Source organism: Scardinius erythrophthalmus, assembly GCF_964197995.2.
Source record: "Scardinius erythrophthalmus genome assembly, chromosome: 1".
Lineage (NCBI taxonomy): Eukaryota > Metazoa > Chordata > Actinopteri > Cypriniformes > Leuciscidae > Scardinius > Scardinius erythrophthalmus.
This window is the reverse complement of record NC_138221.1, coordinates 60091338-60109402: the sequence shown is the minus strand read 5'-3', so window position 1 is coordinate 60109402 and position 18065 is coordinate 60091338. Positions and strand designations below refer to the sequence as shown.

General features: G+C 40.9%; 1 protein-coding gene across 1 annotated transcript; it reads right to left on the bottom strand.

The window, feature by feature from the left end:
* Positions 1-10845: 10845 nt before the first annotated feature.
* LOC308696342 (putative inhibitor of apoptosis) lies at positions 10846-11790 on the bottom strand (the record flags this gene model as incomplete). The annotated part of the gene is made up of 1 exon (XM_081374937.1): positions 10846-11790. The coding sequence occupies one exon, from the start codon at positions 11788-11790 to the stop codon at positions 10846-10848; it is 945 nt and encodes a 314-aa protein (XP_081231063.1).
* Between the last annotated feature and the right edge of the window lie 6275 nt (positions 11791-18065).

The following is an 18065-nucleotide window of genomic DNA, read 5'->3' as shown; positions in this document are numbered from 1 at the left end:
TAAACAGCAATTTAATCACTAAGAGTTAAAATTGAGAATTGAGTTTTATAGCTTCTATCCTGAATTTGGGCATTTGAAGCTGATATTTGGTCTAGCCTTGCTAAAGAAGCATACCTTAGTCACATGGCATTTTATCAATAAAGACTTGAAAATGAAGACTCTCACACTAGCAACATTGGCTCTTGAAGAATGACATACTGGTGCCAACATTGCAAAATGGCTGGAAGAGGTTGTTGCAAGATTCAACATTCCAGTAAACAACGTTAAAGCAGTCGTCCATTACAATGGATCCAATGTTGTGGCTGCAATGAAATTGCTGGCAGACAAACATATTTGGGCCTCTGTCCGCTTTACTGGACACACACTCCAGCTTATTGTGAACGATTCCCTTAAAGAGACCAGCATCTGCAAAGCTTTGGGAGCTGCAAAGACCTTGCATGGACATTTTAAGAGAACCAGAGCATAAGGTGGTCCAAGATGTCAGCACCAATTTGATGGTGGGGAGACTACTGGAGCAGCGCTGGCCCATTACTGCCACACTTTCTGATCTTGAACTGACTCCAAGGGACAAACATTACTTTGACTTGAAGCCTGATCAGTGTCCACCGCTTGAAGAGCTGGCCCTGGGCCTGCAGCCTTTTCAATGTGCCACTGAGTTTCATAGTGGTCTAGAGTATGCAACTTTGTCATGCCTTCCTCAAATTCAGCTTCAAAACACGCACCTGGAAAAGCTTTTATAGTTAATAGAGAGGTAGGGGAAAGTCAACACCTTCTTCAAGGACAAAGACAACACGGTTCTTCTGCCAGCAGCCCTAGATCCAAGATTCAGAAAGCTTAAGTTTATGTCTGCCGAACAGAGGATAGAGGTTCAAAGCACTGTCGAAGTCCTGGCTATTAAGAGTCCTGGAAACCTACAGAAGAATGGCAGGGTCAGAGTGTCACTGTTCCAAGGAGAGAGGAAGTCAGCGCTAGAAAACCTCCTCCAGTCTGACACAGACAGTCTCAGTGAAGAGGAGGAGTTGCACAAGGACCAAACGATTCAGGTGGTGAGAAAGGAAGAACAGATGTACTTCTCAGAATCACAAATACCCAAACAAGAATATCCCCTAGGTTGGTGAAAGGAAAGTGAGGGATGTTTCCCTAACCTGCCAAAGCTTGCGAGATTTTTTCTTTGCATTCCCGCCACATCCACTCCAGCAGAACAGATCCTCTCTGCTGCAGGAAGCATTTGTTCACAAAAAAGAGCAAGCCTGTCATGCGAGCATGTTGATATGCTAACCTTTCTTCACTTTAATTCAGAGCTTATTTGAGAATCTATACATATATATTTTGTCTGTAATGCAACTGATTTATTTTGTATTAATTAATTGATTTGCTTCTATTGAAAGGAAACAAAACAATGAAATAAATGCTAAGAGAACATTTGTGTGTGTGTTTTTTTTATTTTATTCTATTTTTTTGAGTTGGACAGAATCAGAAAACCTGAAGAGATTGATCTGGGGTGCTTTTCCCAAAAGCATCATTAGCCAACTATGTTTGTAAGTTCCGTCGTTATCAGCATAGTTCAACGAGTCAGTGGTTCCCGAAACCATCGTTCTAACGAACATTCGCAAACAACGACAGCTCTCGACCTGTGGTTAGAAGCATAGTTTCTTGTTTTGAGTGACGTGTGGACTCAATAAATCCTTATCTTGAGTAAAATAAGCAAGCTGACATTCAATACAATCTGTATCTTTTATTTAGAATACATACAAATGTCATTTACGTCTTTAGTTTGTTAAGAGATTTAAAGCACCGTTTTTGAAGAGTGCATGTGCAAACGTGCTTGTAAGAACGAGCCTATTATTGAATCTGGAAATAAAGCAAAATGAGAGAAAAATTTGAATTAGTCCTCAGATGCCATGTTCGTAATTTATAGCAAAACATCTAGCATTAATTCGATCTCAACCAGATTCATTAAAGAAAGTTATTACTCCACCACCTGCATGACATCATTAACCAACGTGGTTGAACGACCAATTTGCGACAATATGGTTTCGGGAAAGAGCTTGTTGATTTCTTCAATGATGCATCCTACTATGGTAGTTAAGCAGCGAGTTATGTCGTTGAACGGGAAACGCACCCCTGTTCAGTGGGCTCAAAGTTAATTTAAAAAATACATTTTCTTCTTTATTTATTAGTTAATAAGTAAAACTAGCTGGTTTTAACTAATTGCAAAAGCTGGATAATCGTTCAAAGCCTACTGATTAGTCGTTGAAATAATCTACGATTAGTCGTTTTGCGCCCATTTGTGCGCCCATGGGCGTGCTGGTCTGAAACCGAGGTGTGTTCTGGCGCATTGTTGGCGCGTTGCTATTTTGAGGCAACAGAAATAGACTGCGCCATTGACTTTACACCAGGTTTCAGTTGGTCAATGGCGCAGTATTTTTTTGTGTTATTTAAAGAGTGAGTTAGTAATGTGCACCTATAGGTGGGTCCACAACGCACGTACATTCTGCTTATTAAATACACAGGGACGCATAGCAGCACACAAACATGCCAAATATTAAAATTAAAAGGATTACAATGTAAAAGATTATTATTGTGTACATAAAGATATGGTGGAATCCGGCTTGTCCCGTAGATGTTCTGCTTGCGCACTTTTACACACAAGCAGTTTCGTTCACGCTCTGGAGACGGCTTCGGTCTTTCCCCTATCAAATTCCGTAGCGAATCTGCCATGGCGCAAGCGCAACTGGCATTTAAAGGGAATGGGAGATGAGACTCTGATTGGTTTAACTCACGTAAATCCCAAAACACACCATATTAAGAGAATAGGCACAACCCTTTTAGACCATGCGCCGGGCTTGCCGACCATTTATCCCGTCGTCAAACTAGCAAAAGTGGATTCGGACACGCCCTAAGTGAACTTTCGCCCTGTACTTTAGACCATGCGCTTAGATCGTTAAAATAGGACCCCTAGTATGTAAACATACTGTGAATGTCATCTGAATGAGAGTTTTATCATGGAACCACCAAGTAAATATATCAGAGCACTTTCTCAAATGAACAAAAGACATGAAAAAGGCCAAGTATACTTTCTTAAACATTTCCAAATTATTATATGGATATCACTTGTCTCCTTATATGTGGTTTGAGAGTGGAGGCTCCAATTTCTTCAGGCATCAAGGTCAATAGAGTTTCTCTGTATTTAAACTTTGACCTGTGTGTTTTTTGTATCACGGTATAAAAGAAGGCCTTGGTGCCGGCAGGCTTTTGTGAATTTCTTGCCATGTGATAGAGCAGAATGATTGCTTCTGCTTGACCCTGACCTCTTATTATATAAGGTGAGCATCTTATGATAATGCGTTATTCAGTGTAACAGGATCTTACACACACACACACACGCATGCACGCACGCACAAATTTAATTGCACTATTTATTAACTAAATGCATCACTGTAGTGCAGTAATGGATTAAGAGAGCTATGAAAGTTAATGAATATACAATTTTAGTGATTCATTTTTTGCAGATATAGACACACTTAAGATACCTGAATCAGACACTTTAAAATCTAAAACAAATGTTTGGAGACAGCTGCAAAGCTCATGAATGTGTGGTTCATAAATATTATATCATGTGACGTGCACATAAGCTTAACTGATATCTTGCCGAAATCAGATCAGTTTTAATTAGGTTACGTGATCGGATGGACCAGGAAGGTTACCTAGCAACATCAGTTTGACCTAATTAATATTCATTATTATTACCCAAGCTCTCACCATATCATGACATCACAACTAACCAGTCTGCACTTCCCCCTTCAAAAACTGTTTTACTGGCATTACTTTCAAGTTTCTTGTTTGTGGTAAGACATAAGAAAAGAGCGGAAGAATAATCAGCAGAAGAATGATTCTCTTTAGACCAAAAACAAATCATTGCTTTCAAAGTGTCATCTTTACAAATTTCTTCTAAAACATGTCTATTTGATTAGCAACGTCCCATCTTCAATTGATTTCATTCAGCCTGAGAGCACAAATGTGAGCTGCGGAGATGGACTGATTCTGACTATGTAGAATAGAGATGTTTAAAAGGGAGAGAACAAAAAGAGAAGCGAGAAAAGAAGGACACGAAAGAACGTCAATGTACACTAAAAGTATTTATTCCTACTAAAGAATCATGTTCTCATAGTGCTCTATTGAGGTCTGAAATCCAAACACCAACTATGAATTCATCAAATAATCCACAGAGATGCTGCAGGCAGAACTCTGTTGTCATATGAATAGTAACATGAGTATTAAACAATAGTATGCATAAATGAATGCCTGATAACACAATCTACCTGTAGAAAGATGTTAAAGAGGAACTAATAGGCCTTTTACAAAGTCTTGTTTTTGTGGTCTACGAGAATAAATTTTCATACTTGGATGTTCATAAAACAACAACATTGTTTCCCTAATTTTTCCATATTTGCAGCACCTCTCTTCCCAGTCTGTCAGTAACTCTCTGGGTTGCGTTTCCCAAAAGTATCGTTAGCCAAGTATGGTCGCAAATTCCGTTGGTAACGATGGAACTTGCGATCATATTTGGCTTTGGGAAGCGCAGCCCTGTTTAGTTCCTGTCTCTATGAAGCCCCTCCTTCTGAAAAGCACAATGGGCTCTTATTGGTCAGCTGGACCAATGTGTTGTGAGTAGTACTTATGAGGGACTTTGTGTCAAAATGATTTACGACTTTGACCTTTGACCTTTTGGCAGGTTGAACTTCCGGTGACCTTAATGATTGACGGGTTGAACTTCCGGAATGCGGTCATGGGATTAACCTATTGACCCTGCTAGCCTATCGATCATGTTGTATGACAGTTAGTTTTGAACTATGACCTAGCTAGGACTAAATCATAATTTTGACGGGTAGTTATATTTGAACAGATGTTTTTTGCCGGTTGTTTGAACTTTGTCCCAGTTATATGTGTGCGTGGTGATTGTGCCTGCGCCCCCTCTGCAGTGAAAGTGAGAAGCGTATGTCACACAAAATAATCTCAGCCTTTAAAATAAAACATACATTGAAACCAATTATTTTAGAGAGTTGAAAAGTATGTCCATACCATTGATGTCCACAAAAATAATTAACCTAAAGTTGAAAAACATACCTTTAAAAGCGTTTAAAAGCTTACTAAAACCAATTATTTTAGTTTTAGCTACAAAATAAAATCGTCTTACATAAAACATACTGCTCTTTAATATCCTTTATATAATTTATATAATATAAATTATATAACAATTATCATGCTAAAGTTCTTTTTAAAAGTGTAAAATATATAATCTAAATCAATTTAAGGTTGAAAAAACATTTAGTTATTTCACATTCCTATGTAAAACATCCTATCCTTTATATAAATTCTATATTAATTATCATGCTAAAAGTTGTTTTTAAGTCTATAATATAAAAGCTTACTAAAACCGATAGTTTTAGCTGAATAAAATTGTCTTACCTTATTTTAGAAAGTTGAAGTATACCATTGATGTCCACAAAAAATGCAATGTATGAATGGGTTCAAAATTGTTTTACACAACTGAATTCATCTAGTCATTCCTTAATGACCTCACACTGTCTCAAAACATAGCGCGTCTAATGTATGTGTGTCAAAAAGTAAAGGAGCCGTGCGCGTTTCTGTGTGTGCATGTGTGTGTGTGTGTGTGTGTGTGTGTGTGTGTGTGTGTGTGTGTCTGTGCGCGCCCCTTCACATGTGAGCTCTGACCCCTCTCCTTCGCATATTAGAGCACGGTGAAAGTGAGGAAGGGGTTTCCTAATATCACACTAACAAAAGTTGAAAAACATACTGTTCCTTAAAAGTGTATAAATAAAATGGTTATAAAAACATACTGAAACCAATTATTTTAGATGAATAAATAAAATTCATCTGACATGTTTAGAGTTACAACTCTTGAACTTACAAGTTCAAGAAGCTCTTAAAGACATAAATCACAGAGTGGTTCTCTCTCTCACACCAGCGTCTCTGACTCAGAGGGTTGTATTCAGTGATGGGATGAGACATTGTGAATGCTGTGTTGGGGGTAAATTAATTTCAAAGTTTAAATGATATCTTTTTAAAAAAATATTTGTTTCATAACATATAGATGTCCATACATTCTATGAATGAGATTGCAGTTGTAATAGAAAAGACTGTTTTTTCCTGACTCTGCTCCTCCGCATTCCTGAGCACGGTGAAAGTGATAATAATGTTTTAAATTTCACAAAAATAATATAAAATAAATACCTTGCTAGAAATCTACTGAAATGCTTGTAAAAAGAATAAAATTCATCTCACATGTTTAGAGAGTTACGATTCTTGAACTTATGTGTTCAAGAAGCTGTTGAGAGCCATAAATCACAGAGTGGTTCTCTCTCACACCAGCGTCTCTGACTCCTAGGGTTTATTCAGCGATCAGAATGAGACATTGTGTTAGGGCTAAATTTATTTCAAAGTTTAAATGATATCTTTATAAAATGTAATGTATAAAAAATGTATAAAAAAGTCTCTCAAACAGAGGCCCTCGCTCGTGTCTATGCTGCATTCTGACATCCCCTCCTTCCATTTCCAGAGGTAACAGTGACACTGTGAAGTCTATCTCACACTAACTAAAGTTAAAAAACATTCTGTTCTTTATAAGTATATAAAATATATTCTCTCTCTCATCTAAAAGCATAACCTTAAAAAGTTTGCATTAGATATTTTAAAAGATTGATTAAATTAAATCTTTAAAGTTTCAATACATACTCATCTTCTATTTATCTGTACTTATGTATGATATAAATTATTATTTTTTGCTTAACGGTGACCTAAAGTATAATTGTTATTAAACAATGTCTGTTCAAAAACTGTACTTGGTCGTCTTAAATCTCATTTATACGAAAAAGATTCAACCAGCATTTTTTGTCCATGTGGGGGTTTCAACTTTTATGGTGGGGCTTTCCATAGCTATCCCGTACATCTAAACAGAACCATCACAGAAAACTACATTTTCAAAATGTAAACAAAAGTTTTAGCTAAATAAAAACACCTTATTTCCAGAGAGGCAAAGTAGTTCTTTATGCAATGATAAAAACGATCCAAAAAAGCAAATAGTTTAAGTTGTCCTATAACAGCCCCAGGCCCTTCAGTGATAAAACTACAGTGTGAACTGAAGCTTCAGGATATAGGGCGACAGACCAGATGAGTCTCGGGGGGAGTCTCTCTGCATTCCAGACTACATCCAAAGTTTACACTAATTTCTAAGCAGCGTCTGTCCAAAAACTTGAGATCTTAGATCTTTTGTCCATACAACATGAAACATGTTGTCAAAGTTTGTCACAATGTTTTAAGAAATCCTAGGACTTTACATTGCTCTTATTTAGACAAAGTTGTATCATTTGGAAAATCAAAGTAAAAATGACACATCGTATAAGATCATTTTTACTCCTATCTTCCGAACTAGGGTGAAACCCTTTACTGAGAATACACCACCGGCCATCTACTCAAAATATATGTAGAAGTTTCAAACATTTGTTGATGGTGGCCGTATGAACAGACGTTGGGGAGAGCTATAGCAGGAAGCATGCCCTTTGACCTCCTCGATTTTGGAGGCGTTTTTGTTAAAGATTTCTCCCATTGTGGTTCTCCCATCTACTCGTTTTTTTTAACTTTGGTAAATGTGCCAAGAATCTATGACAACGTGTCTTCCGATAGCGCTTCATCGAGTTTAATTGTACATGTTCTACCGTTATGATGTACTTGTTACATGTTCTACCGTACATGTTCTACCGTACATGTTCTACCGTTCTATATAATGATTTACACAACCGAGCAATAGACCGTACCTTTGACTTACCCGTCGAGAAGAAAGTAGATTCCTAGATAAAAGCTATCCCGATATTTATTTACATACCGATAAATTAAATTTGAATTTAGTTAAAACTTCTCCTGTGGCTCGGCATAACTATGATCCAGCATTATATTGTACCGTGCAGTGCAGCCTTTCAAATGTGGCGGGGGCAGTATCAACGCCTGCCATATGGTCTAGCGGTTAGGATTCCTGGTTTTCATCCAGGCTGCCCGGGTTCGACTCCCGGTATGGGAAGACAATTTTTTTTACATTGCCAACAAAATTCAAGTTATTCAAGTTCATCAATAATCATTTTTAGTCTTAGAGGCCTACACGAACTGCAGAAACAAGCAGTTTCTTGAAGATTCAGTACCGAATCATTTTCACAAATACAATTATATTGAATTCAGAAAATTTCACGATGGAATACTTTATCATAATTTCAATTTAGTTTCAACTTTTCATCTCATAATTATGACGCATAGTCATAATTTCAACTTTTTAAGTCATCATTTCGACTTTTTGTCAATTACGCCTTTTTAATGTTTTAAAGTCATAATTTGGTTGTTGACTATAGTAGTGTTGCACCTGCATGTCCACTAACTCGCTTGTGAGAGTCAGAGTGTGTAAAGTAAACTCTCATTAGTGTTAGTAGAGTATTAGTGCACTGGTAGGGTTAGAATAAGTAATATTAGAATAAAATATCTGTTGGGGAGCATCGCGATAAAGAGTTCATGTTTAATGACAACATACCATTTTTCAACCGAGCGAATCTGCGCATGAGAGGCCTTCTTCAACTTTTTAATTCAGAATTACAATGACGCCTTTTTAATGTAATGCTTAAAACGTTTTTTAGTCATAATTTGGTTGTTGACTATAGTAGTGTTGATGATGAAACGTGCTAGTGCTTTTTGTACCTCTCTGGTATTATAGTGTTTCAAGATGGCGGAAGCCTCCTTGGACTTACCCGCCCCATGTAAATAAAAGATAAGAAATGATCTGATTTTACACCCATGAAGACATATTTATGAATAAAGACAATGATTTTAGCTAATTAAATACCATTTTTCAATCTACACATGAGAGACCTTCAGAAGTCAGAACTTCAGGGGTAGGTCCGTTGGCGAAAACACTGCGTGTGTAAAAATCAAATACTGTATGACACTTTTCAAAGTTAGAATAACCGGTTGTGTTCTGACACAAGGCCATTAACCGGTTCTTTTTGTTTTATAAATGTACTTTGCTTATTTCTAAACATCAACCTGATAAATATGAATACGATGAAACGATAATTTTTAAGAAAAAACATTTTTAAGAAAAATAAACCATGATAATGTTTAGTTTAGTTGTTGATGATTTCTTGACAGTCCTACATAAATGTTTCAGGCGTGGTGCAACCAGATTTCTCTAACATCTCACTCACAACGCAAAACGTTGTAAATAAACATTTTCAAACTGTAATTTTATTTTATTGATTATGGTGATTTAAAGTTTTTGTTATTAACTAATACCTTTATCTTTTAACTAACATCTGACCCCAAATAAACAGATAATGGAATGTTCACAATCTACATGGTTAGATATTCTCCTATGTATCTAAGTAGTTGTGCTTAAATCTTTGGCTGTATTTTGTCACACCTTAGCGATACAAAGTTCCAGACTTTGGTAAAACCTGCAGGTAAAATTCCACAAAAGTAAATTCTAATTCTTCATCATCATGAGCCATTTAAAACAAATACAGAAAAGCCACTATAGTGATCCGTTTTGAATGTCTGTCATTGAGATTGTACAGTTTGCAAAAAGTACATAGAGCGTGGTCAAACATGTTAGGAATGTATCCTATACATTAGAGGTCCTTCTACACGATAGGCCTTTAACCGGTTCTTTTTTGTTTTTATAAATAAAGAAAACAAAAAATATGACTAAAAAAAAATGACTAAATCTTTCTGCGATGCCTACGAAACATCGACGTAAAAGATGAGTATGGCTGTTTTTCTGTTACCTATTACGCTATAACTCGTTTAACTATTACACGGTTAAGCTAATGAATTACGGTTGATACGTGGTATTTTTACGTGAATTGATTCATTTTTTTATTCCGTCCACAATTTGACACCATTGTTTTATTCGGCAGAATGCCGAAATATTTAATCTATCGTCAATTTCAATGGTTAGATAAATCATCTATCTAACAATCATTGGTTATATGTGAAACATAGGATTCACACATTGGATTCTTGTTTATATTGAACATTGTTATTGAACCGTTTTTCAATATCATTGAAAATAATTGTTAAATAAAAGGGCTATTGTTCTCGGCCTCATCAAAGTTCACATAGTTTTCACCGTACCGACTCTGAAACAAGACTTTGTTTAAAAGATTTTGTTTGCATTTCTTCTGAAACACCCTGTTTTGAAATTGTTTAACACCACTAGCGTAACACTTACCGTACTGCCGGTTGCGATTGTAATGTTTTTTCTTTACACTTTCCCCGGGATATCATATTTGTTCATACACGACGGTATTCACATGAATTGGCTTGATTTCAGTCTTGATTTGATACGAGAGACATTTATTATATTATACCGTAAATAGCGCTAGAATGTATGTTTTAATATTTTAATTATATCTCTGGTTCTATGTTTTTAAAGACAAGGACGCCTCTTTCTATAAGCGACCCTCAAAATCTGTGCATACAACAAAATTACTTTTGTTTGAAGAAAGACTTAAATCAGCGGGTGCTTGATAACTATTAAACACAGTAATGATGTGTTTAACGCGATATGGATATCACATTTTAATTTCAACTACTTACTTTTCAAATAACATCTTGTTGGTCAAATTAACTTAAAGCCTGCGCAAAATTATTCTTAAAAAACATTAACTTGTTTAACATTAACTAAATGTTTGTAAATCCAAAAAATGTTGTTACTGGATCGAGTGAAAATAATAAACTTCTCCTTTGTGTTTATTCATCAAGTTAAATCCAAATGATAGGAAAACTTTATGATAGGAAAGTACGGACGGCGTCTTTGACCAATCCTCTACATATGGGGCACTTGCGCAGAGAAGGCGCACATTCTTTGCACACAACTAGGTGACCACAGGGGATGAAGACAATGTTCACTTCTTTATCCATGCAAACTTTGCATGTGCGCTCCTCCTGAAGTCTTCTTAACTGTTCCTCCATAGACAAGTCTGAAAGATCTTGACTCGGGGATGCAGCTTCATTTGTCCGGGCCGTCAGGCCACACTCAAATTCCATCTCTAAAGCAGACTCCACCACCGCATCTTCTGAACGGTCTTCTCCAGGACCCACAGCTGGATCAACACATTCTCTCGTGTCTCCATGAGTCAATAGCCGCTCAAATAGTCTTGGAAATCTTGCTTGAATCTGATGAACAAACTCTTGGCCCTTTTCTTGCAGCAGGTATTGACATCTTGGAAACCACTTGGCATGTTCTACCCATGGATCATCACCAGACTCCCAACATCTGAGTCCACCATCGCAACAAAAGCACTTCACGTCATCATTACGACCAACATAGTAAAAACCAGCCTTAGCCAATTGGTCTGGTCGAACAGTTATTCTTGAGGGCCAGTTGACAAATGTGAGCGACCTTTCTTCACACCGTTGCATTGCCGATACATTGAAAAGGCTAGATAAAGGTACATTATCTGCACGGTCACCTCGAACGAAGGGGCAGTTGGGGTAATGCCTCTGGTGCTCTGATACTACACGATCTCCCGGTTCCCAGTTGCTAAGCTGGCCTCCACAACTGAAACAAGACACTCTGTCGCCCTGGCCAAGGTAGTAGAAACCAGCTTTGGCAAGCTCGGCCGGACTTACTGGTGCAAGAGTCCAATTCTGAAAGGTGTCAAGGCGTTCCTGTTCCCGACGCATGCCAGGATTGTGACAAGCCGGAGGTTGCTGGTGAGACATATCCATGTTTAAGTAAACTCCTCCGTTTGGCCTGAAACGGATGTCGCAGGGGCGGAAAACTCTCATAAAAATGACATAAAAATGGGACCACAGGGCGTGTCCACTCAAGCCCTTCTCTCTGCCGGACTAGTGTCTAGTCATCCATGGCAGAACACATCATCTTATTAAAAAATGTAATGAGAACAAGAACAACACCACAAAATGTCCTTTCTTCTGTTCTGGGCAAAATAGTTGTATCATTTGATATGATACAACTGTATTGCCGCCTCGGGAATATGGTAATTAGAAAACAAATACTGAAATATTCTAAATATTATTAGCTCAGACATTTTTTTACCAGAATTTTATTTCAACATTATACTTTCATACATTGAAGTAAAACGACAATAACGACATTTACAGATGGTCTAACCAGAATAGAAAATCTCTGCAGGCTATCATTTTTTGCTCCAGGCTATAGTTGACCAGACTTTCAACTAATTCACCAACGTCAGTTTTTGCATTTTTTGACACCAGTGACACACAGAGATCCGTTACGAATGTCCATATAGCGAGTATTTCAATGATTTCGAATTCGGCACTACATTCACGCAACACATCCAAAACTTTTCTGAGGATTATGCCGTTCGGCTCTTTGCCGTCAAAAAACATGGGCGTTACATCAGGCCATGGCTTTGTCAAGCCTCTTACGTCATCCATTTCATTTTTGAGATTTGTCACACGTTTGGTGTCCTGCGCACAATCTTTTTTCATATCACACGCAGCGTCGATGATCCTGTGCATCAAGCCAACCATTTGGCCTCTAAAATAATCTTTAAACATAGAGTCCAGCATAGCTCTTAAACGACACTCTTTGCCCGTGGCACACTCACACGCCGGAGGATAATTGTACCCCGTATCGCCAGAACTCAACGGGGAGGCGTTCTCCTTTAGGTTTTGCGTCGCCATTTTTTCAGCTTTTCATTCCTGAATCTCCTGCAATGTTCCTGGAATCTCCCTTGCGGTACAATCATGCGTTAATGCGCAGAAGTTTGTGGGTCAGAAGTTTGCGTCAGGTTCAGGACTTTCAACTTTTGTTGCAGTGGCGCAGCAGTCCGAGGCTAGTAGAGCTAGAGCGTGTAATGTCCTGAAATATTTATCAGGCTGGGGTCCACCCACCCTGTTGTGTAGAATGTATGGAGGTTGGCCTCAGGAAAGCCATAAATAACTAGTTCCTGCATAACCAACAAGTCCTACATGTCGCCAGAGAGAAGTTCGAGTCATACACACAAGTGCAGCTATGGAGCGCGTGAACACGAGCAGTGTGAGAGGATTCCTGAGATCTTGCGACTATCTGACTGAGAAGATTCGCTGTTCAATACAGAAGAAACTCATCAAGAAGTACTTGAGCAGGTATAAAAATTTTATTTGTGGATTAAAGAATAGAATAAAGAATAGCCATTTCTATAATAAAAGTATTTCTCTCTCACTATGGACAACCAATCCCATGCATGCCAAACTATCATTTGGCATAACTAATCATTATCAATATATTTTTGATAAAAGAGTTCCATGGCACTTATTTTGAGCCCTCCAAAGTTCACTTTGTCCGCAAAAAGGAACTTAGTCTTAATTTAACGAAGGCTATGGATGTTAGGTAAATACGTTTATTAAATTGTACACATTCATTATTAATGATTCTTAATATTGTTTCTTCTCCTATCACATTAAATCACAATTTAGAAAAAAAGAAATTAGAAACAAGTTGATTATTTTTGTAGTTGTATTCTGTCAAATATGAAATGTTTAGTTTGGCTACTTGCGCCTTATCTCGCACTTTGACCGTTATCAGCTATTATCAGATACTATTGTCCTAACATAGACTATTGTTTTAACTCTGGTTTAACTTGCTGTGCGTCTGTTCACCAGCCATCATGTGCTCTAACACTGCAGCATCAGCCGGTTCATTGACTTTGAACTGGTGTATGAATGTGTTAATTTTATGTTAACTTTGTTTTGCTGTACATACATTTTATTCTTCTAACTGCTTGTCTTTGGTTGACACAGTTGGAGAAGAACAACAGGGAGGTTGGAAGACACAGTAGAGGAACTACAGAATAAATATGGAGAGAAAACAGCATTAAAAAGGATCAAGTCCATAGTGAAAAAAATCAGAAAAAAGAATATCAAACGTAGGAAAAGATTTATAATTTTACTTTGTTAGTAGTGAATATGTTTCTCAATCTTCAATCTTCTTAAATTTTTTTTTAACAGATGGTGACGTTCAGATGCTGAGCATTCAAACACATTCTGGAAACATGACAGACCAACAGCCTAACAACCATCTACAACGACAGCATAATAATACTAATAATAATAATAATTCTACATCATTCGGACGGCTATTAATTCAGATCCCTAATCAGCTTACCTTCACAATTGACCAGAAGAATGGTGGGACAATAGTTGCTCCAATCATGGTAGAAAAGACAATATATGGCGATGTTAACATCAGTGTGGTGAGTGTCTGATAAGTTAGTCCATAGTCTTTACAAGAGTGTGACAAAATACAGCCAAAGATTTAAGCACAACTACTTACATACATAGGAGAATATCTAACCATGTAGATGGTGAACATTCCATTATCTGTTTATTTGGGGTCAGATGTTAGTTAAAAGATAAAGGTATTAGTTAATAACAAAAACTTTAAATCACCATAATCAATAAAATAAAATTACAGTTTGAAAATGTTTATTTACAACGTTTTGCGTTGTGAGTGAGATGTTAGAGAAATCTGGTTGCACCACGCCTGAAACATTTATGTAGGACTGTCAAGAAATCATCAACAACTAAACTAAACATTATCATGGTTTATTTTTCTTAAAAATGTTTTTTCTTAAAAATTATCGTTTCATCGTATTCATATTTATCAGGTTGATGTTTAGAAATAAGCAAAGTACATTTATAAAACAAAAAGAACCGGTTAATGGCCTTGTGTCAGAACACAACCGGTTATTCTAACTTTGAAAAGTGTCATACAGTATTTGATTTTTACACACGCAGTGTTTTCGCCAACGGACCTACCCCTGAAGTTCTGACTTCTGAAGGTCTCTCATGTGTAGATTGAAAAATGGTATTTAATTAGCTAAAATCATTGTCTTTATTCATAAATATGTCCTCATGGGTGTAAAATCAGATCATTTCTTATCTTTTATTTACATGGGGCGGGTAAGTCCAAGGAGGCTTCCGCCATCTTGAAACACTATAATACCAGAGAGGTACAAAAAGCACTAGCACGTTTCATCATCAACACTACTATAGTCAACAACCAAATTATGACTAAAAAACGTTTTAAGCATTACATTAAAAAGGCGTCATTGTAATTCTGAATTAAAAAGTTGAAGAAGGCCTCTCATGCGCAGATTCGCTCGGTTGAAAAATGGTATGTTGTCATTAAACATGAACTCTTTATCGCGATGCTCCCCAACAGATATTTTATTCTAATATTACTTATTCTAACCCTACCAGTGCACTAATACTCTACTAACACTAATGAGAGTTTACTTTACACACTCTGACTCTCACAAGCGAGTTAGTGGACATGCAGGTGCAACACTACAGTGTCACAGTTCTGTCACCCTTGTCTGGGTTTTCTCTTGGTTTAGTGACAGAGCTGTGACACTCCCGGTTTGTCATGTGTTGTGTTAGTCTGGTCTGTTGTGAGCACATAGCTGTCGTGTTATTTCCTTGTGCCATGTGCTCTCCTGTCAATCGTCAAACCCCGCCCATCTTGTTATCTCGTTATTGTCTATGTTCCCTCGTGTTCTTCTTGATGCCTGCCTGAGTTCTCCCCTGTTTTTCCCCCACGGAGTTGTTTTGTTTGTAAGTTTGGTTTGTTTACTTAATAAATTCCTTTTACGCACATGAATCCTCGCTTCCTGTTTTACCCATTACGTGACAGAACGAACCAGCCATAATGAGGATTCAGCGGAAGGATTCACGCCAGCCACCAGCCTCTCCTATTTCCTGCCCGCGTTATGAACGCATTGTTAAGTTCACCGCCTTGAGTTCCCTTCGACAGAAGGGGACGAATGTGAGAGACTTTGCCCTGGAGTTCAGCTCCGCTGCAGAGGGGCTGGGGCTGGGTGAGATGGCCCTTAAGGACCTATTTAACTACGCCCTTGAGGAGCCCGTTGATGTTTGGACAATGACAGGGCTGGAGCGATTGACGTTCTGGAGGTTCGTTGACTTTCTGGAACGACGAGAGAACCCTCCAGTGAGGCAAACTACAGCGGTCCCAGTTCCGGTGGTCCCGAGTCCGGTGGTCCCAAGTCCAGTGGTCCCAGTTCCGGTGGCCCCAGTTCGGGTGGTCCCGAAACGGAGGAGGAGAAGGAAGACTCCCTCCATGACTGTTCCGGTGGCCTCAACTTCGGTGGTCCCGAGTCCAATGGTCCCAGTTCCGGTGGTCCCCGTTCCGGTGGTCCCAAGTCCAGTGGTCCCAGTTCCGGTGGTCCCGAGTCCGGTGGTCCCGAGTCCGGTGGTCCCGAGTCCGATGGTCCCAGTTACGGTGATCCCAGTTCCGGTGGTCCCGAGTCCGGTGGTCCCAGTTCCGGTGGTCCCGGGTTCGGTGGTCTCGACTCCGGTGGTCCGGAGACGAAGGAGGAGGAAACGGGCCTCTTCAGTTGATTGTCCGGTGGCTCCTAACACGGAGACCATCCCGGAGGTGACTGCCGTCACTGACGCACCGCCCAGGCGTCCTGCTCTGCCCGCGCCGCCCAGGCGTCCTGCTCTGCCCGCGCCGCCCAGGCGTCCTGCTCTGCCAGCCCCGCCCAAGCGGCTCGCCCTGCCGTCCCCGCCCAAGCGGCTCGCCCTGCCGTCCCCGCCCAAGCGGCTCGCCCTACCGGCCCCGCCCAAGCGGCTCACCCTGCCGGCCCCGCCCAAGCTGCTCGTCCTGCTGGCACCACCCCAGCGACACGTCACGTCTGCCGATCCAGAGACTGTTCACGTCACGTCTTTCGATCCAGAGACTGTTCACGTCACGTCTTTCGATCCAGAGACTGTTCACGTCACGTCTGCCGATCCAGAGACTGTTCACGTCACGTCTGCCGAGCCTGTGTCTTCGGACAGGATGGCCGCTGCCGAGCCTGTGTCTTCGGACAAGATGGCCGCCGCCGAGCCAGATCCAGTGTCTGCGGACAAGATGGTTGCCGCCGAGCCTGTTCACGTCACGCCTGCCGAGCCTGTGTCTTCGGACAAGATGGCCGCCACCGAGCCGGTGGTATCTGTTCCTGAGCCGGTGGTATCTGTTCCTGAGCCGGTGGTGTCTGTTCCTGAGCCGGTGGTGTCTGAGCCGGTGGTATCTGTTCCTGAGCCGGTGGTGTCTGAGCCGGTGTTGTCTGTTCCTGAGCCGGTGTTGTCTGTTCCTGAGCCGGTGGTGTCTGAGCCGGTGTTGTCTGTTCCTGAACCGGTGTTGTCTGTTCCTGAGCCGGTGTCTGTTCCTGTGCCATGGCCGCTTGAAGGGTCGTCTCCGCCGTGGCCGCCCGAGGGGTCGTCTCCGCCGTGGCCGCCCGAGGGGTCGTCTCCGCCGTGGCCGCCCGAGGGGTCGTCTCCGCCGTGGCCGCCCGAGGGGTCGTCTCCGCCGTGGCCGCCCGAGGGGTCGTCTCCGCCGTGGCCACCCGAGGGGTCGTCTCCGCCGTGGCCGCCCGAGGGGTCGTCTCTGCCGTGGCCTCCTGAAGGGTCGTCTCTGCCGTGGCCTCCTGAGGGGTCGTCTCCGCCGTGGCCGCCCGAGGGGTCGTCTCCGCCGTGGCCCCCTGATGGGTCGTCTCCGCCGTGGCCGCCCGAGGGGTCGTCTCCGCCGTGGCCTCCTGAGGGGTCGTCTCTGCCGTGGCCTCCTGAGGGGTCGTCTCCGCCGTGGCCGCCCGAGGGGTCGTCTCCACCGTGGCCCCCTGATGGGTCGTCTCCACCGTGGCCCCCTGATGGGTCGTCTCCGCCGTGGCCGCCTGATGGGTCGTCTCCGCCCTGGCCGCCCGATGGACTACCTGCTCCACTCTGGCCACCTGAAGGGTCGTCTCCGCCCAGACCGCCCCATGGACTATCTGTTCCGCCCTGGTCGCCTGAAGGGTCGTCTCCGCCCAGGCCGCCTGATGAACTGTCATCCCCTGTGTCCATTTCCTCCCATGGTCTTGGCCCCTCCGTCCCTCCCCCTAATCCCCCACAGTTCTACCTCCCTCCTTTCCCTCTCGGTGTATGTGTTTTGATCTGCTTGTCTTGTCTGCTTTTTGGTCTTGCACGTTTGATGTTCT